Below are 20,968 nucleotides of genomic sequence, written 5' to 3' on the forward strand. Positions count from 1 at the left end.
AGAACCAGAGAGAGAAAAACACCTCCCGGGGTATAAAAGTGTATCCTTACCCAGCCACCTGCAGAACTTGTCACTTTGACACACACGTGAACACAAATAATGACCCAAATCATAGGAAACAGGAGACTGTATTTTAAGAAATCAAAGTCTGGAATCCTAAGCCTCAAATGATTCTTTAGAAAACACCAATAAAAACATACACATCTGAGTGCAAACTGATTCACTTATTCCCACATATATTTTTACGTGTACTGAAGGTTTTATGTTTCCTGAGGGAAAGAGGAGGAGAGAGGGCCAAGCTAAACTAAGATAAATAGAGTTGAAGGCCAAGTGAGAGTTAGTGGGAAGTCTTCAAACGAAACTTGACATCCTCGATGTTGTTACAAAAGGTTTCTTTCTGATTTGCCATCACAGTAACCTGAAATGTAGAAAACAAAGTCGTTAGTGACAGAAAGATGGACCCAGTGTTGAACGTCGATTATGACTGTCATCATGGCCTCAGGACTTGGCTTGGTTCCAGTGCTCCTTGTAAGGTTACAGCTGCAGAAGGCTATAACTCATAAACATCCTCCGGGCTGTTTCTGCAGCCCTCTCCATTTCTCTGGGGGCAATGGCATCTGCTGTATGAAATAGTTTTGTTTTTATTTGTCTGAAATTTGCCTCACTGCATTTCAAAGGGTTGGGGGGGGGTGCATCCTCCTATTTCAGAAAGTGGGTCTGATCTCAGCCATGCCATTAGTGGTTTTATAGAATGGTCACCATGTCCTGTACGACGTATCAACAGGTGGTGCCTCAGGGGCTTCAGTGCAGCAAAAAACAAAACAAACAAACAAACAAACAAACAAAAATCCTTGGTTTGCAGCCAACTCAGCTACTTACTACCAATGTTGGGCAGCTTTTGTAACCTTTTTAGTCTCCGTTTTCTCATTGAATAGATGAGAAGGTCAATAATGAGAGTATCTATTTCATAAGGTATCTCTGGGGATTCTACAAGACGTAGGCAAAGGGTCTGGCCTGGAGTCTGGCCATGGTAAATCCTTTCCTAATCCTCTGTTTAGTGCATCCCAGGGTGAAACATCAAAATCTTACTGACTTATGTTTTTGGTCTGGATTCAAATCTTTTTGGTGTAGTTTTTGCTTAGCTAGGTAGAGGACCACCAGAAAAGTTCAGTTTTGTTCTCTTTTTCCTACATTTTAGTCTTGCCATATTTGTATTTTGAAGCCCAGTTTCCCATGGGAGTGAGTGTCAATTCAAGCAGAAAACACACTTTCCTTCAGAATGTTCCTGGTTTTAAATCGGCATCAGGTGAGGGTAGTATCTCTATATAAAGACCCAATGGCCATTCTAAGGAATCTCATAAAATGTGAGGAAAATTAGCTAGTCAATTCGGTTTCATGTTAGAGAAAGATCATTTGTTAAAAATCATTCTCTTTTAAACTTGCTGTAGTGATGTCTCTAAGTTTTAACACCAATGGCCACACTTGCAGCCTAACTCCTCAAATGGGACCAGTGACCAATTAATATTAATTCGGTCAAAATACTGTTAGGGCTGAATAGCCATAGGCAAAATCACGTGACTATAGACAGGGCTAAGTTAGTAGAAAGAAAGGAAAGGAGTGTCCCCTGCAGTTTTATTTCATTAAAAGTGTGAGTTTTTTTGTTCTGTTTTGTTTTAAGAGAGTGAGCGACAGTAAAGTAGAGAAAGGGGGAGAGGAGCGATGAGAAGCATCAACTCCTAGTTGTGGTACTTTATTTGTTTATTGATTGCTTCTCTTATGTGACTTGACAGTTGGGTGGGGGTGCACAAGCCAAGCCAATGACCTTGGGCTTCAAGCCAGCACCCTTGGGCTCAAGCCAGAGACTTTTGGGCTCAAAGCCAGCGACTATGGGATCATGTGAATGATCCCAAGCTCAGGCCAATGACCGCAAACTCAAGCCGGCAAGCCCACACTCTAGCGGGTGACCTTGGGCTTTCGAACCTGGCCCTCAGTGTCCCAGGTCAGTGCTCAATCCACTGCGCCACCACCGATCAGGTGAAAATGTCAGGGTTTTGAGAAAGGCCTTTCCCCTCTCCTTTTGTATCAGCCCCATGATGAGGCCACTGAAAGATCTGGTCAAGAAGAACCAAAACTTGGGCCCGGAGGAGCTCCCAAGGCTCTCTGTTTTCTTGTTCATGCCGATGAAATGCATCTCACTGGCAGGTGGGCCCACACTCATTGCCCACAGAGCCCTCAAGGAGAGCTGGCTGCTGCCTGGCTCCCTCCGCCCAGCTGCCCAGCCACTCACCATTGTGCGCAATCAGCCTGTACTGCCTGGCCAGGCACAGCTCCTCCTGCCTCCGCCGCACGATCCTCTGCACCTCCGGAGGCAGGCCGTGGGGGTTGCGGGCAAACACAAAAGAGTAGCTGTCAGCGCAGGTGCCGTCGAGGTTCTGGAGGCGGCAGGAGTACTGCACGGCATAGGTGTCGTAGTCCGTGTCGATGATCCAGTGGTCATCGTCTGCAAGCCAGAGAGCCAGAGCCAATGCCTCTCCCTCAGCCAGCTCGGCCGTCAGGGCGACTCAGCACCCCTGAGGGCCAGCCACATCCTGAAACTGGGTTCATTTTGTTAGGAGCAGGAGACCAGTGAGAGTTCAGACAGCTTTTATAAAACTGAGAAAGTGCGAAAGAATTTTGTTCTCTATTACAGAGAAAAGTTCCAGAGTTGGGGCGAACCTCATTCACTTCAATGATTACCTCTCACTCTGATGATAAATGTGATAGCATCTTTTTAAAACACAACCGAGAATGTAGGGCATCAAAACCATGGAATATGTATTTCTACTCTGTCTTCTCCATTTATTCTCCAACAATATCTATGCCAGGGGTCCCCAAACTTTTTACACAGGGGGGCCAGTTCACTGTCCCTCAGACCGTTGGAGGACCGGACTATAAAGAAAACTAGGAACAAATCCCTATGCACACTGCACATATCTTATTTTAAAGTAAAAAAAAAAACAGAATGGGAACAAATACAATATTTTGAATAAAGAACAAGTAAATTTAAATCAACAAACTGACCAGTATTTCTATGGGAACTATGCTCCTCTCACTGACCACCAATGAAAGAGGTGCCCCTTCCAGAAGTGCGGTGGGGGCGGATAAATGGCCTCAGGGGGCCGCATGCGGCCCCCGGGCCGTAGTTTGGGGACCCCTGATCTATGCTGTTGTGCCTGATGTCTGATGGCCACCAACTTATATATCCCCAACATCAGGATGTAATCTCTTGAAATGGTCTATATCAGCTAGTTCCCGGTCATCTCAGTAACCACGCTGCCTTCCTGCCTCTCAGCCCACTGGAGGCCGCCATTTTGATGGTCTGGTTCATGGCTTTTCTGGCTCCCTCCTAATTCCAGTTTAGGAGACCTGCCCACTTCTCCTAGATGGCAAGAGTAGTTTTTGCTTTGGGGGGCACAAGATGCTTATCGCCTGTCATCAGAATTTTTTATTTTAAAGCTTGTGCTCTTCAGAACTCCCCTGACAGAGGCAGAGCTGAGCCCATGAAAAATTGAAATTATATTTCTTTCTAAAACTGGGATGAAAGCCATGAAGAATAAGCATAAACGAAGGTGGAAGAAATTCCCCAGGAAGGGAAATAAGAAGGTATGCGAAGGATCAGCCGTGGAGAAATGATGTTCAGGTTTATCCAAATACCTTATGCCTGGTAAAAAAAAGTGCCACACTTCTACTTAACATTCTCATTGACATATAACCAGGAAAAGGGTTTTCTGAGCACTTAATTATGTCAGTCATTGTGTAGATATTTTCCATGTTTTCTCAGTTATTTCTCACATAGACCCAAAAGTACACACTACCATCCTTATTTTACAGATAAGGAAAATGAGGCACAGAGAAACTAAATAATTCACCTAGGATGCCGAAGAGCAGGGCAGAACTGGGATTCAATCTGATTCTGGAGCCCAGAGGGGCGTCAACTCCACATCACACTGTCTCCACACAATAAGCAAGTTGGAGGAGAGGGAATGAGAAACAAAACAGCTTTGTATCTCCATCTCATGCCCAGGTTGCGACACAAGTTGTCATCTCTGCCCTATGTCGTGCTCCACGCTGGAGAAATGCAAAGATACTGGATCTCCAGCTTTAGAAGGCATCAGGGAGATGGCTAACACTCACTAGGCACTTCTGGCCGTGCCTCTTGGCTCTGAGAATCCCTGGAGTGCCAGCCTAGCAGGGGTTCAGCCCAAACCCAGGCCCTGCAGGAGAGCTACAAAGAAGGGAGTAGTGCAGACCCTCTTCAGCTCCTCCAGGCGCTGCAGGAAGAATGAACCAACCGCCCTTGCACCTCGCACCACAAAGAGTGTTGGAGGCTGGAGGAGTGGCCCTCATTCCTATGACTGCTCAGTGGTGGCCATGCAGTTACTCAGCAGGAGGGCTAGAAACAGAAGCCATGGGGCCCCACCCTAACCACCAGCTCCCCTCACAGGCGCCTGGACTGTCTTCCTTCTCTCCGAATGAAATCATTTCTTCCCTGGTTATAGTGCTCACTATGTCGGTCGGTCTCAGGCGGCCCAGCAGTCTACCCTCAGACTCAGAAGCACTCCTTTGAAATGCGTCTCCAATTCATGATCCAGGCAGCTATTAGCTCAGCAAATCTGCAGCTTAATTTTTTTTCCCCCAGCGTTGTTGCCAGAATATGAACTCTAAGTAACTTTCAAAGCTCAGATTTAAGAAAATTGACAACTGTTCTTGATTTTTAAAAAAGACCTAAAAGTTGGTTTGGTGTTATCGCCAGGCTCTTTCTGGCTAAATACAGAGATAGAGAATTTAAACTGTAACAATCTTTACTGGTCACTCCCTATTAAGACAAGAAATGAACTGTCAGCCCCGCTGGAGAGAATGAGCTCAGGCATCCAACCTCCTCACTGCCAGCAGCTGGGGTGGGTCCTTACGGAGAGCCAGACACCCCAAACATTACCAGATGGCAGCTATCCGCACACAGTAGAGCTAGGAAGAGTGGAGACAGCGGCCACAGTGCTGCTACCATCCCAGGAAGTGGGGTCACACTGCCACTGTATCTATACTGTACCCACACAGACTGGTTTAAAGGTTTTGATCACCAGTCTAAAAAAAAACCCCTCAGAGGGAGCCAAACTCTGACTCACTGTGGTGGGCCTGGAACACATCCCTTCAGCCTCAGGACCTCACACCTGTGTCCTCCCATCACCTAAAGTGATGAGGGGCTCTCTACGGCTCTCAGGCCTAACTGCCCAGGTGAGCCAGGCAGATGGTGGTATGATGCTTGTTCTGACTCATCGCCTCAAAACCCAGCAGGCCCTGTCAAAGTGCAGTCTGATTCAACACTTGAGAAAATTTTGCCGCATTGTTTGTAATTATTTTTATTACTGCTAAGGATAAAAATCTCTTTACCCCTTGTAAAATATCAGCTCCTTCTGTACAGTGTAAATCAGCGCTGAAGAGGCAGTTTGATAAAAAATGCAATTTCATCTAAGATAGAACTTTGGAGGGCGTCAAGCTATGTGTGCACCATGTGAAGAGTGATGGCCCACATAAAGAATGCATCTGCCCTGGTCACCAGCTCAGAGAGTCCTGCTGAACAGCCCTGTGCTTTATCCTATAGAGGAGTTCAAACTGTATTTTGTAAAAGCCGGTCTGTATTAGAAGTCCCTGCTGCTCAGGGCCACCTAATCCTGGCCTAGGAGTTGGAACTACTGGCTCTGACACTGACTCTCACATACTTGTTGTATGACCATGGGCAAAGCACTACGTTTTCTTGGCCTCAGTTTATTCACCTGTTTATTGAAACCCCTTTTTATAGGGTTAACTATCTCTAAAAATCCCATGATCCCCCTGGCTTGCATAATTCTCCAGGTACCAAGTAGACTACAGATTTGACATTTAGGAGAAATGGTAGGACGAGTATAAAAAATATACAGATGTTATGTTTGCGTGATCGGGCCAAGTTCTAGGATGCTCTTCTGAGAGTCCGCAACACTCTGCCTCCCCTCATCTGAGTTTCAGTGCTGGGGAGAAAAGGAAGAGGTCACCGCTGCCAAGAGCACTGTGCTTGATTCAAAATCTCAGTATCAGCAGGTAGGGCACTGGGCAGGCAGTGGGCCAACCTTACACATCATGCTCCCTACATCCTTGAATAGTCAGGCTGTCTCGGGGTTTCATCCCAAAAAGATAGAGGAAGTGCAATGCCAGGCAGAGTGGTGATGCCACCTGGGTGGAGGCTGGGTCTTGGAGGGGTGGGAGGTGTAAGCTTGGAGGAGGTTACACACCCTGGCACAGTGGCTGGACAGGAACATGGCAGTAAGAGGTCACCTGACAAGCCCAAAGGTCGTTTGAGTTTGAGCCAGGTTTTTGAGCTGGGGAGGGGGGTGTAGGGGACTGAGAAGGAGTTTAACTACACTCAACCTCAGGCTCCTAACCTCAGGCGGTGCAGAGGATTCCTGCCACTTACAGACCATTTGTCCCAAGGGTGCCCCTGGAGAAGAAACCCAGAGCTTTGGCCTGGTTATGACCTTCCTAATCCCCAAGACAGTCCTACTGAGCTGATTACTTACTTCCTTTCTGGAGAAAGGACGCGACACCCCAGTACTTCATCTTGAATTTGGCAGGGTCCTCGGTGTCTGTGAAGGTGCCCACCATGTCTGCGCACACATCCCAGTTGCTGCAAAGCCAAGGGACTCATGAGCCAGATGGGGCAAAGGGTCCCTGCCTTCATCCCAACCCGGGTACTCCCTTCCTTCCCCGGTCAGGGTTTGGCGCTTAACCCCGGGGGACCCTGGAGCGCAGAGAGTTCTGCTGCCCAGAGGCTACTGACTTCAAAAGACGGACTCGGCCCTTGGCCGTGGCACTCATCTGGCCGCTCTCATCCACGGAGAACTCGGCGATGATGTTGTCCTGCAGAAAGAGACCCTCGGGGTCCTTCTTGGCCATGGCATACCAGGTCCCGGCGAACTGCGAAAGAGATGAGAGCAGGTTTGGTGTCCTGCTGGCCGCAGGCTGCGGGGACGCGGAGACCGGGGCCACGGACGAAACCTACTCGAGCCTTGTCGAAGTTCTCCTTGACTCGGAAGCTGCTCACGCGGCAGTCGCGCTCCGCCCGAGCGCTGCCCAGCGCGGCCAGCAGCACGAGCGCCCACGTCCACTCCATCTCGCTCAGGAATCTGCCCTGCGAGACACGCGCGCCGTGAGCTCTGGGCTGCGGAGCCACCTGGCCCGCTACCGTCCCCCGCTCCGTCCCCGTCGCGCCCTCCCCGCAGGTCCCCGCAGGTCCCCGCAGGTCCTGGCCCGGGCGCCGCTCACCACCGGGAGACGCGCGCTGAGCTGACCGGGACGTCCGGGCGCGCGAGAAGCGAGGGAGGCGAGCGCGCCGGGGGCCACCCGGCCGCTTTATAGCTCTGGGGGGAGGGGGTCGCTCTGTCGCAACCTCGCCGAGGGAAAGGCGCGGGGGGAGGCGCGGGGGCCAGCGGGCCAGCACTTGCATAACGCGCCCTGACTCACCGGCGCCCGCACGCAGGGAGGGTCCCTTTGGCCAGAGTCTTCCCTCCAGTGCGGCCCGGGGCTTGGTGGAGCCGCCGCGCAGGGTGGCCTCGCCGGAGCCCAAACTCTCCAGCGGCGACGAGCCGCGGGAACAAGCCCTGGCCGAGGTGCCTAGCACTTGTGCCAGCGGCAGCCAGCTGCGGCCTGGGGTGGCCTCGGCGCCCGGTTGCTCTGGCCGGGGGCCCAGGTCGGCCTGGCGGGAAAACCGTGGCCTCCCAGAGCGGCAAGACCTGCGATGATGATGCCTGGTGCCAGGCCGGCCGTGCCAAACGGGCCCCTCCGCCCTCTGAGGGCCAATTGTGAAGGGCTCTGGGAATATTTCAGCCAAGTAGTTTTTCATTTTATAAAGGATGTATTTTACTCCCTTTCAGGAGAGTTGTGGTGCCCTCTGGGTCAATATTTGTTCTTTAGTTTCAACATCTTTAGAAGCATTAAAACCCTCCCTGTTAAATATTCTCCAGAAACGCAACCCTGGTCAGGACAGGAAATATTTTAGCAACCTTGGTGGTCGCCTACTTTGTGGCACTTTGCTCAAACCACTTTGAAACACACCTACCAATAGTTTATGATACAGTTTTATTTCAAGCCATAGTAGAATTTCGTTTTGTTTTCAAAACAGCCAAGACTAGTTGGCTGAGGAGTGGATGGAGGGTGGGGGGAGGTAAACAAAACTCTATGACAAACGTCTAATGGTCAATTAAGTCACAATGCTGTGACTAGTTATGTTATTCTGACTGCGTGATGACACAATTTACTGACCGTATTTTTCTCTTTCCATTTGGAATTAAAGAGTTCTATTCTGATCAAAGCAGCCAGAAGATAATGGCTTTTGACTGAATGAGAATTAGTTATACGCAGTGGTGGGATTCAGCTATTTCGCACCCATTCCACAGAAACGATGCCTAATTTTTTTGTTGAGTTCAGCGAACAGGTGGTTAAAATGACACTTGTAATCAGGGTTCTATCTAAGGTGGGTACCTGGGCAGCCACCCAGTGTGGAAATCACAAATTTACATTCCTTACTCTTTTTTTTTAACGTTCATCTGCACAAGCATGTTCTAAGCCAGGGGTCCCCAAACTACGGCCCCGCGGTCCACATGCGGCCCCCTGAGTCCATTTATCCGGCCCCCACCACACTTCCAGAAGGGGCACCTCTTTCATTGGTGGTCAGTGAGAGGAGCATAGTTCCCATTGAAATACTGGTCAGTTTGTTGATTTAAATTTACTTGTTCTTTATTTTAAATATTGTATTTGCTCCCATTTTGTTTTTTTACTTTAAAATAAGATTTGTGCAGTGTGCATAGGGATTTGTTCATAGTTTTTTTTATAGTCCGGCCCTCCAACGGTCTGAGGGACAGTGAATTGGCCCCCTGTGTAAAAAGTTTGGGAACCCCTGTTCTAAGCTCTGGTAGTAGTGTTCATTCTGTCCATAGGTGAAAAAAATTGCAAGTGAGGACTCCAATCAAGAAGCAATATGGAAATAAATAACAGTTTTTTGTTGTTTTTTGTCAGGTATTATTTAATATTTTTTCATTAATATTTTAAAACTCTTGTAACCATCTAATTTTGTGTAAATCTTTTATTGTTCTTACTTAAGTATTAAATGCATGAAATAATAAACTACCTTTTGATATATGGTTTTTTTATACTTAAAAAGGTCATTAGGGCAGAGAACCGGTTGTTAAATTATTTTAATTTTACCATTGGTTATATGACAAAGAAATACTGTACATTTTTGTAACGTTCTTTCCTTCCTTGAAATGTCAGTTGTGTCTCCATGACCCAAATTGGAAAGAACAAAGATGATTTTTGATCATTTCATTGAACTAAGAGAGGGTAGGGGAAGAGAAGGTTGGTTGTCAAACACAGAAATAAGGAGTTGATCGTCCCCTGACCTGCGCTTTACAGGGTAAAGCATGGGTGTGACTTACTTTTAAGTCACGCCCCTGAGAAGACGCCTGAGCTTTTCATCACCTTCCTGTGGAAGGGGACCAAAGTTTTGCCACCTTGACCGCCTTGAAGATGCCTTTTGGGATGCTGATATTTAGTTGGTTATTAAAAAACAAAAGATTCAGCCTGACCAGGTGGTGGCGCAGTGGATAGAGCATTGGACTGGGATGCGGAAGGACCCAGGTTCGAGACCCCGAGGTCACCAGCTTGAGCACGGGCTCATCTGGCTTGAGCAAAGAGCTCACCAGCTTAGACCCAAGGTCGCTGGCTCCAGCAGGGGGTTACTCGGTCTGCTGAAGGCCCACGGTCAAGGCACATGTGAGAAAGCAATCAATGAACAACTAAGAAGTCGCAAGGAGAAACTGATGATTGATGCTTCTCATCTCTCTCCGTTCCTGTCTGTCTGTCCCTGTCTATCTCTGCCTCTGTAAAAAAACAACAACAACAAAAAAACAAAACAAAAAAACCCCCAAAAGATTCAGAAAAGAACCTTTGACTCTCTCCCTTTTGTGCTCCAGAGACTACAATAGAAAAATCTGCTTCAGGAAGGAAATCTTGGGATGTCACCTTAGCCTAATTTGAATGAAGTATGGTAAATAAGAAGGCTTCAGGCTTCCACGTTCCACCTTTCCCTTCACTCCTGCTCCCATTTGAGTCTCTGTTGCCTCTGGAGAGCCAATGATGACGCATTTATCTCCTTGTGCCCCGAGCTATGAAAGCCCTGTTTCTGGCCAACCGGCTAACTAGAAGATCTTCTGGTTAGGTCAGTTTTATCCCAGAATGTATAACACCAGGGGTCCCCAAAGGCCGCTTGCGACCCCCTGAGGCCATTTATCCGGCCCCCACTGCACTTCCGGAAGGGGCACCTCTTTCACTGGTGGTCAGTGAGAGGAGCATAGTTCCCATTGAAATACTGGTCAGTTTGTTGATTTAAATTTACTTGTTCTTTATTTTAAATATTGTATTTGTTCCCGTTTTGTCTTTTTACTTTAAAATAAGATATGTGCAGTGTGCATAGGGATTTGTTCATAGTTTTTTTTATAGTCCGGCCCTCCAAGAGTCTGAGGGACAGTGAACTGGCCCCCTGTGTAAAAAGTTTGGGGATCCCTGTATAATACCAACCAGCTGAGATGAGGTCTGCTCCAGAGCCCCTCTTGCAGGAACCACGTGTGTGGCCATCCATGTGGTAGCATCTGTGTACTGTATGTGGGAAGGCACCCAGTCCTAGAGCATCTCTCAATTCCCTGTCCAGTGCTTGGATCCCCTCTGACATTCCAGAATAAAGATCTTTCAGGTTCTCCTCCAACAGCTCCCGTGACGGAGAGTTCCCAGCTGACCCTCACTGCCTTTGGACAGTTATTATGATAGAAACATTCACCTAATATCTCCAGCCCTTTCAACCATTTCTCCTACATCATATTCAGTGATTAAATTACACACACCATACATTGAATTAATGTAGGGGATTTGAGTGCATTTTCATAAGGATTGTTTTTACAACAACATGTTTTCCTATATTTCTTAAATGCTTAAAGGGCGGAGTAAGTGTTCCTCCTCCTCCTCCTTCTCCTCTCTCTCTCTCTTTTAATTATAAATCAAGAACCTTGCTGTCCCAGATACCAGCAAAGAAAAACAGTTTATTTTGGCCTTCTCCCTCCAATTTCTTCATGATTACAAATACGTGAATACAGGTCAACTGATGTTTTAACTTCAGTGCTTTGAAATTTATCTACATAAAATAAGATTTCAAGTATTTTATAGATAAAATATTAACGGGATAAATGTTCACAGCGATTACCTCTCTGTGATAGAATTAGGGCATGTAAAGGTTTGCTTTTTGTTTTGTTCTGTTTTTAATTTTTTAAATTTGAACCTTTTTTGTAGTTTCCAAGTTTTTCTACAATAAAAATGTTTAATCAGAATAGAAAACAAACATTCTCTTTGAAAACAGTCTTTTTTTTCTAGATGTTAAGTTATGTTTTCAATTACATTTTATGAGTTGCATATGCAAAAGTTCATTTTCTTGTCATACTTTATGGAGAGACAGACTATGTTTCATTCATCTTTTCCATGGGATTCATCAAGAGACTTGCACATAGTAGGTGCTCAATTGATAGACATTGATTTAATTTGTTGTATTGAAACCAATCATTTTAGGTAAGCTTCATGGAATATTTAAAAAAAAAAAACCCTAGTCAGAGGTCATTCTTTCTGAAATATAATTTCTCAAGATTTAGCCCTTGTAGCAGAGATAGGTATCCATTCTTCTACCAAAAAACTTTCCATTCTGGCCCTGGCCGGTTGGCTCAGAGGTAGAGTGTCGGCCTGGCGTGCGGGGGACCCGGGTTAGATTCCCGGCCAGGGCACATAGGAGACCGCCCATTTGCTTCTCCACCCCCCCCTTCCTCTCTGTCTCTCTCTTCCTCTCCCGCAACCGAGGCTCCATTGGAGCAAGGATGGCCCAGGCGCTGGGGATGGCTCCTTGGCCTCTGCCCCAGGCGCTAGAGTGGCTCTGGTCGCGGCAGAGCGACGCCCTAGAGGGGCAGAGCATCGCCCCCTGGTGGGCGTGCCGGGTGGATCCCGGTGGGGCGCATGCGGGAGTCTGTCTGACTGTCTCTCCCCATTTCCAGCTTCAGAAAAATACAAAAAAAACCCCAAAACAAAACAAAAAAAACAACAACAACTTTCCATTCTCCTTCCACGATGTAGAGTTTTGGGGAAGAGGCTGATCTACCAAAGGGCACCTCCCCACTTCCTGCATCTCAGTTAGGCCATAGGCTTAAATTTCAGTCACTGGAAGGTGGATTAAAGTGTGTCACTCCCAGACAGGGCTCATGAAAGCTGCCCATACAATTGTCCTGGTTCTGCTCTTCCTCATCTGTCCACTGGTGGAGCCTCCGTCAGCCTGGGACCCTCACTAGTGATTAACTCTATGCAAATAAGAAATAAACTTTCATTGGATTAAGCTATTGAGATTTAGGGTTTACCTATTCTAACAGAAGCTAATGTTACCTTAACTAAATTATCAAGAAATTAGCCACTAACTCCTAGTAAATATTGAAAAATGTTTTACCATAATTAAAAGATCTGATGCAAGAAATGTAAGTCCTTACCATTATAAAAATTAAGCATTTCCAACCAGCTTCTTTTTGTACAAACTGACATTTACATCTACATCCTGACAGACAGGTCAAGAAAAGTGGAAAAAAAGAAAAAAAATGGGTAGCACTTGTCTTCTGACTGCATTTAAAAGATGCCAAAATAATTGATGGGAAAATGAAAAGATTATTCTACAAACATGTTCAGGTACAAAAAGTTCAAACTAATTTTTCCAATAAGGCTTTATCAGTGGTTACAAAGCTATAATTGAGTTTAATTGATTAAGTTGAAAATAACATGGATCTCACCATAAATAATCTCTGAGATACCTGGTCATACTCATCAATTACATGCAGGCAGAGACTCTCTTGAGAGTTAAATGGGCCAGGTGAAAGGGTCCTTTACAGTTAGCTGCCAGGATGTGCCTGACATCTCTGACATTAGGGGTTACTTTTATTGATAAATGTGGGAAGTACAAAGAATTTGGCTAAGATGGAGCTAAAGAGTGGGTTTATTATAATGGCCCAAACTGCATTCAATTACTCCAGGGGTATTGTGGTTAATTTTGTGTGAGTGCTTCAACCTTGTGCATATTTTTGGCTATTCTATAAGCATTACTTCCTATAGAAATGGTTAACTGCAGTAGAAAATTTTAGCAGTATTGGAATTAAATATTATGTTTGTTCATTACTATAGTATACTACTGAGAAATGTAAACCTATTCAGCATAAAGTTTAAGAAAGGTAAACCATTCTTTGGTATATGTGTAGGCTTTTAAAAAGAGTTCCTGGAATTTTTAACTTTTGTATTGGTGTTTGACATTTAATGATATCTGTCTAGATTTTAATATATTAAATGAAAGATCTTTCATTGGGTTTGTTTGTTTGTTTGTTTGTTTGTTTGTTTTTACAGGAACAGAGAGAGTGATAGATAGGGACAGACAGACAGGAATGGAGAGAGATGAGAAGCATCAATCATCAGTTTTTCTTTGCGGCGCCTTAGTTGTTCATTGATTGCCTTCTCATATATGCCTTGACCGCGGGCCTTCAGCAAACCTAGTAACTCCTTACTTGAACCAGTGACCTTGGGTCTAAGCTGGTGAGTTGTTTTTTGTTTTGTTTTGTTTTTGTTTTGCTCAAGCCAGATGAGCCCGCACTCAAGCTGGTGACCTTGGGGTCTCGAACCTGGGTCCTTCCGCATCCCAGTCCGACGCTCTATCCACTGCGCCACCGCCTGGTCAGGAGGAAAGATCTTTTGTATATTCTCCTGTAAGCAGCTAGTATGATGTGTTGTACACCTCATGGGTGAGCTCTTTAATCTCATTTAAACTGGTAGTTTTGAGGTAGGTTACTATCACTTACTAGTTGTCTGACCTTGAGCAAGTTACTTAATTTCTCACCAGTAAAATACGGATAAGTACCTACCTCATAAAGTTAGTGCAAGAATTAAATGAGATAATACATGGAAGGGTCCTAGAAGAGTGCCTGGCACAGATTACATATTACAATGTTAGCTGTCCTTATGGATCACATTTTTTATTATCGTAACCTTGTGACTTATAGCTCTAAAAATATTCTGTGTAAATGAAATGGAGTTTTCACATTGACTTATTGTTTCAGATATGTTTTATCTAAATAAATGATTGTTAATAACATCTAGGATATTGATCTTTCCCCTCACTCTCCCTGTAAGTTAATGCTTTATTTTTTAAAAAATATCTATGCTTTAAATGAACTGGAAATGCTGACATAAAAATTAAACAGTGATGTTTAACAAAATCAACCATTAATTTGCAGTGTTATTCTACATGGTCTTTTTGGTGGTTTAATATATATATATACATTATATATATTAAATATATATAATGTATATATATGTATATATATAATTTTTGCTTTTTCAGTGCTTCGAACTGAACAGCCAATAAGAGACACAGAGGCCTTGTCAGCACAGGCTAGAGACGGCAAGGACTACCCAGAGGAGGAAGTGGCAACAGGAGAGTTTAGTCAAGGACGGAAGGGAAGGGGAGGGGTATTTGAGTGTGCTAAAAGGCAGGCTTCCAGTATTGCAATTTGTATAAAAATGACCTTTGTCTTTAGAAACTGTTCTTCAGTGCTCACAGCAGTCACCAGTGAGCCTGCTTGCTTGCTTGCTTGCTTTTTCTAACTAATCAATTGCCCCTCCTGTCACTTGCCGCCTGGAATTGTGTGTCTGTCTCATTTGTCCTTTCCTTTTTTGTGCCCAAGCCGCCTTACTCATAGCCTATGAAAATAGCCTTAAAAACTTTGGTTATGAATTTTTTTATTACGGTGGGTGTCTTTTTTTTTCCAGTCTAAGACTAGTATCACTCTAAAGAGGTAAAAGCTTTAAGTTTAGAGGAATAAGTGAAACCCACAGAGTTGCAATTTTGAAGTGAACTTACATGTGAGTCTAGCAATAAGTTTTAGACTCGCTATAGCATGTTAGGTGTGTTTTCATTCAAGAGAGTTTGTTATTATAGAGTTTGCTGGTTTACTGAAATGCTTAAGGTTGACTAAGGTTGAAATCAACATTTAAATATTTAAGGAAATTGGTTCATGAAACATGTAGTTTGATTTATCAGTTGCATAATAGTGTTTAAATATTTGGAAAAATGTGCTTAATCAATGTAAAAGCTTAATAAATTGAACATTAAACAAAACTAAGTAGCGGTAAGTGTACTTTCCAGGCCAGAAGTCCCTGAGACATTAAAGATCCTAGCAACAGACAAGACAGGCTTTATCCAGTAGATTTAACAGGCTGTAACCTTGGAGCAAAAATGCATGAGATCTGGCTATTACTATTGAAAACAAGATCCAAACTAATATGCTTAGCAGGGAAAGCCAGTTAGCGGCTGCATGGGTTGCTCTTTGTGATCATGTCTCTTGATAAGGATTACTATTTACGTTGTAGCTTGATTAGGCTTGGATCACAGGCAAATGTTTTGCCATATTTACCTTTCTAGTAATAAGCTCAAGGTTTGTCCCTTTAAAACACTTCTGAGGTCCAGCTTTCTAAAGTGAGGGGAATTGGGAGGTGAGGGTTCTAGAAAAAAAGTAGGCCATGCAACCTGCATGATCAAAGGACTTTTAAGAAGAGGAAAATTAACACTCCGTTTTATGTTGTGTTGATATTAAGCCTTTCCATCTCCGCCAGGTTCATTGGAGGTGCGGTGCAAGCGGGCACAGCCAAGGTTATGTATTTTCACTTTGTATCACTATCTTGAAAGAAAGATTCAAGCTGTCAACTGATGCTAATGTAATTCAAGGAAATGTTGATGATTCTTCCTAGCTGCGGAACCATCATGTGAAGTTATATTTCTTATATTTCTGGAATGGTCACTTCAACTTGTCACTTGCCTGGCTGATAGAAGATGCTCTGAGGATTCTTTGAGGATTGACAAGCTAATAGCTCTTAAGGATTTGGTGTCCTGAAGAAGAACTCTGTAATCCCATGCTTCCTGAATCCCACTCTAAACCAGGACCTTCTGTCACATCTCAAGAGTTACAGGCAGTTTGAAAGCTCTGTTAAACAGTCATTCTGCTTGACCTCTGGAGTTCCTATGAAGCACCACTTGAGATTTTCTTAGTAACCTTGACCAGGATGTAGTTCCTCTTAGGTCCCTCTGCCCCAGGTAGTGCTCTGAGGGTCTTCCTTCCTGAACAACAAGCAGCAAATCAAGGCACACCATGAATGAGATCAGCCAAGAGGCTGTGGAGAGATACTTGGAGGACAATCCTGGGTTTGCCAAGGAATACTTCGACAAAAAGCTGCGGATGGAAGCATCGGAGCACAGGGCGGTACAGGGTCCAGCCAGCGGTTCCTTCCCCGGGCTGTCGCCGGAGGAGGAGGCGACCCTGTATTTGGAGCTGCTCCAGGCCGTGCGGGAGGAGGCAGGCAGCCCCGAGCCCGCCGCGCACCGGGCCTTGCAGAGGTTGGCGCAGCTGCTACAGGCCGACCGCTGCAGCCTGTTCCTGTGCCGCTCCCGCAATGGCGCCCCTGAGGTGGCCTCCAAGCTGCTCGATGTCACCCCAGCCTCCAAGTTTGAAGACAACCTGGTGGTCCCTGACAGGGAAGTTGTGTTTCCATTGGACATCGGAATAGTAGGTTGGGTTGCTCACACCAAGAAAGCCCTTAATGTCCCAGATGTGAAAAAGGTAGGTGACTTTGTGACATTGGGGGAGGGGAGATGAAGACTTGAGGGGTGGGGGTCCTAGAGGGACAATGGGAAGGAGAGCTGGGGTCCAGGGGCCTGTCCTTGTGGCATTGGTTTGGGGGAGTGCGGGCACAGGAAAGAGGAACAGCCAGGTTCAGAGCTACCAGATTTAGCAAATAAAAAAGGCAAGATGCGTAGTTCAATCTGAATTTCAGATAAAGAATAAATAATTTCTTAGTGTAAATTTGGCATTTTACCAGGCAACTTACCTGGGCTAGGTACATGCCACACCTTCTCCCTCACACCTCCTCCATGCTCTGGCACCTCCTTCTGAACACCACCACCAGGCAGGCCTCCCGCTGGTGAGGTCAAAGCACATGCCCAATGCACATGCCCAATGCCAAGAGTCCTGAGCTGCTCGCTCAGCTGCCTTCCCACAACTCAATTCTCGGGGATGGATTGGCTCATAAATGGATACTTTTGCCTATAGACAAATGTATAAAAAGAAAAATAATACTATTTGAAGTTCAGATTTAGCTCATTAAAAACGTGAATTTAGGTGATGACTAAGTGCCATTGGCCATCCCAATGCCCCATAACTCAGATCTATCAAGAATGAATTCCAATCTGATAAATGGGATATTGGACCCTCCCAAAGACCAATATTGCACAAATGGTTATCTTCTTTTAAAAATGGAGGCCCTGGCCGGTTGGCTCAGCGGTAGAGCGTCGGACTGGCGTGCGGGGGGACCCGGGTTCGATTCCCGGCCAGGGCACATAGGAGAAGCGCCCATTTGCTTCTCCACCCCCCCCCACCTTCCTCTCTGTCTCTCTCTTCCCCTCCCGCAGCAGAGGCTCCATTGGAGCAAAGATGGCCCGGGCGCTGGGGATGGCTCCTTGGCCTCTGCCCCAGGCGCTAGAGTGGCTCTGGTCGCAGCAGATCGACACCCCGGAGGGGCAGAGCATCGCCCCCTGGTGGGCAGAGCGTCACCCCCTGGTGGGCGTGCCGGGTGGATCCCGGTCGGGCGCATGCGGGAGTCTGTCTGTCTCTGCCCGTTTCCAGCTTCAGAAAAATACAAAAAAAAAAAAAAAAAATGGAACAGTTAACTTCTCCCTAACATGGCAATGCTTGTTCATTTTAGGAAAATTATAAAATATAAATAAAAAAGAGGTAATGCAAATCACCCATAATCTATCTCTCCACTCAGCAGTCACTAGAGGCAGCAGCTTGGGTTTCTCCCGCCAGCCCTTTTTCTAACTGTGTCCTGTGATTGTGTTTGGCCCTTAAGAGAAGGGGAGGCGGACCCAGCTGTCAGTCAATGGGGAGCCACCCTGGCGTGCTTTCTGTGCCAGGGGTTTATACTGGCCTGTGAAGGAGGTGTGCCGGGGCGGGAGGGTAATCTCCCTCAGGCCTCCTCAAGCTGATTACTGGAGGAGGGCCCCACGGATCCAGAAGGCGCAGACCTGTCAATCAAACATTAGCAACACTGGGCAAAACAACCCCAGGACGGCTCCCAGGGGCAAGGGTTGCCCTTGGGCACATGGCATTCCTAGTCCTTTTCCATCCCTTCCACCAGTGCATTTAAGCTGGGTTAAGGAGCTGCTTTAGGGACTACACAGAGGTGTGCCCTATGGCAGAGTTCTCTGGCTGACACTCGGGTGGCTGCACCCACCCACACACCCTGAGGGTTTCCCACGGAAATATGCTTTCGGCCCGTCTGCAGCTGAGGCCTCTCCAAAGGGATGTGACATACAAGATCTGTTTTCTGAAATTTTTTTTAAAGAAGAGGTGGATAAAATGACTTCTGCTGTACTACTTTGTTAATGAGCCCAGTTCTCCAGGTTGAGGAGGAAATGACAGAGTGGAGCTGTATAAAGGGCAGGTGGCCCTGGTCTGTTGCTGTCCATGGTGAGCCCCTGCATGGACAGGGCGGTAATGGCGGGCGGGGTGTCCTGTCTGTCAGCTCTCTCTTTTCCTGGGGACTCATGGCTATTATGTGTTGAAAGCAGGCACCCTCCTCTGCTCAGAGGAGAGACAACATCTTCATTTGTTCTCTATTTCTACTGCTTCTAAGCATTTCCCCACCCCTCCAAGCGTGGCGATTTTCCAACTTTAGATAAAAATTAAAATCAAATTGGGAGCTCTTTTAAAAATACTGATGTCTGACCTGTGGTAGCGCAGTGGATAAAGCATCGACCTGGAAATGCTGAGGTCGCTGGTTCGAAACCCTGGGCTTGCCTGGTCAAGGCACATATGGGAGTTGATGCTTCCAGCTCCTCCCCCCCTTCTCTCTCTCTGTCTCTCCTCTCTCTCTCTGTCTCTCCCTCTCCTCTCTAAAAAAAAAAATAATAAATAAATAAATAAATAAATAAAATAAAATAAAAAAAAATACTGATGTCTGAGACTCTCAGTAGATCAATTACATAGACTCTCAGGGATTGGGATGCAGGCATTCCAATCTTTTAAAAGCTCCCTGGATGATTCTAATATGCAGCCAGGGTTGAAAACCACTTGTCTCTTCGGTGAACAGATGCAAGAGAAGAAAGTGCATTTCGGACGAACTGTGGAATGCTACGTGGAAGGGCCCTGGAGCTGTGAGCCGGCCTTTCCTTGGGCAGACGGGAAGGCGGGGCTCGGGAGCAGCGTCTCTCCCAGGGCCCCGGGACCCGCAGTGAACCCTGTCTCTGTCGTCTCTTCCTCTTTTTTAATGTTCTCCTTAATTCTTTTTATAATATATATATTTTATATATATATATTTTTTTTTTTTACAGAGACAGATAGAGAGTCAGAGGGATAGACAGGGACAGACAGACAGGAATGGAGACAGATGAGAAGCATCAATCATTAGTTTTTCGTTGTGCATTGCGACTTCTTAGTTGTTCATTGATTGCTTTCTCATATGTGCCTTGACTGCGGGCCTTCAGCAGACCGAGTAACCCCTTGCTGGAGGCAGCGACCCTGGGTCCAAGCTGGTGTGCTTTTTGCTCAAGCCAGATGAGCCCGCGCTCAAGCTGGTGACCTCGAGGTCTTGAACCTGGGTCCTTCCACATCCCAGTCCAACGCTCTATCCATTGCGCCACTGCCTGGTCAGGCTATACTATATTTTTCAATTACAGTTGACATGAATATTATTTGTATTTGTTTTAGGTATATGGCACAGTGGTTAGATAGACAACTGTATATTTTACAAAGTGACCCCCTCCCCCATATTTTCAATACCCATTTGACATCATACATAATTATTACAATATTGTTGACTATAACCCGTCTGCTGTCATTTCATCCCTGTAACTATTATTTTGTAACTACCAATCTGTACTGCTTAATCCCGTTATTTTTTTCACCCAGTTCCCCAACCCCCTCCCCTCGGGCAACCGTCAGCCTGTTCTCGGCAGGTTTGCCGTATTTCAGTTGCTGTGGCAAAATCTATAAAGAGAAAGGTGATGAGAAACAAATGGAATTTCTATTAATTCTTCACCTTTTTATTGCTCGTGGCAATTTGTAAAGCTTTTTCCATTCTTAGTCTCACTTGATTCTGGCAAAGACCCCGTGTGAAAGGCATATATATCTTTCTATCCTGTCTATGTAAGAAATCTTCTCAACATCAATTGGGCAAGAAGACATGGCGGGTCCGAGACCATAACTGAAGACTTCGGGGGCCTCCCTCTGACCACTGATCACTGACCACACATGACTTCTCTCTGGTTGGTAGTGTGGGCACAAGTAAGGAGAAGGACTTTTCACCCTTAGACAAAGGCAGAACCAGATACTCTCAACTTTGGGAGTTCAAAAAGGTTGTAACAGGGAAGCCACGTGGTGTAGGGTGACAGCAGTGGCATCAGACATACCTGAGTAACTCTTTGATGGATTGAGTTTCTGCAACTGAGTTATATAGGTAACAAAATATGCAGATTAAATGGACACAAGTGCCTCATTCTTTGGTAGATGCTCAATAAATGACCTATGAGAATATTATCTTAATGCCAAAAGGGGCTTGGGAGCTGTGTGTGGGTGGTTAAAACTGGGTCAGTGGTTACTGTCTATTTTTAAAACAGGTTACAAGCAGGAAAACTTTAAATAACAGGAAACTGAGATACTCCTTTGAAGTTAATCATTTCTTTTTCTATTGGGGAAGCTGTTGATTAATTCTATGGGTGGGCGGTTTTCATTCTGAC

At 45.7% G+C, this 20,968-nt stretch overlaps 2 protein-coding genes across 3 annotated transcripts in view; one reads left to right on the forward strand and one right to left on the reverse strand.

Moving 5' to 3' along the window:
* Nucleotides 1-109: 109 nt before the first annotated feature.
* On the reverse strand, nucleotides 110-7,484 carry RBP4 (retinol binding protein 4). Of its 2 annotated transcripts, none has more exons than XM_066238918.1 (6): nucleotides 7,333-7,484; nucleotides 7,070-7,198; nucleotides 6,848-6,984; nucleotides 6,588-6,694; nucleotides 2,288-2,500; nucleotides 110-418 (listed from the first exon to the last, which is right to left on the reverse strand). In XM_066238918.1, exons 2-6 carry the CDS (start codon nucleotides 7,178-7,180, stop codon nucleotides 381-383), a joined length of 606 nt encoding a protein of 201 aa, XP_066095015.1. In that variant the 5' UTR covers nucleotides 7,181-7,198; nucleotides 7,333-7,484; the 3' UTR covers nucleotides 110-380. The 2 variants fall into 2 exon arrangements, with proteins under 2 accessions (XP_066095015.1, XP_066095016.1); XM_066238919.1 differs by having other exon boundaries at nucleotides 7,070-7,193; nucleotides 7,333-7,466.
* Nucleotides 7,485-16,120: 8,636 nt separating this feature from the next.
* Nucleotides 16,121-20,968, forward strand: part of PDE6C (phosphodiesterase 6C) — a 47,071-nt gene continuing 42,223 nt past the window's right edge. Inside the window, exon 1 of the mRNA XM_066238677.1 lies at nucleotides 16,121-16,793. Coding sequence (XP_066094774.1) covers nucleotides 16,326-16,793 — 468 coding nt within the window. The 5' untranslated portion in view covers nucleotides 16,121-16,325. The remainder of the gene's footprint in view (nucleotides 16,794-20,968) is intronic.

The sequence above is a fragment of the Saccopteryx bilineata genome, chromosome 7 (assembly GCF_036850765.1).
Source record: "Saccopteryx bilineata isolate mSacBil1 chromosome 7, mSacBil1_pri_phased_curated, whole genome shotgun sequence".
NCBI lineage: Eukaryota > Metazoa > Chordata > Mammalia > Chiroptera > Emballonuridae > Saccopteryx > Saccopteryx bilineata.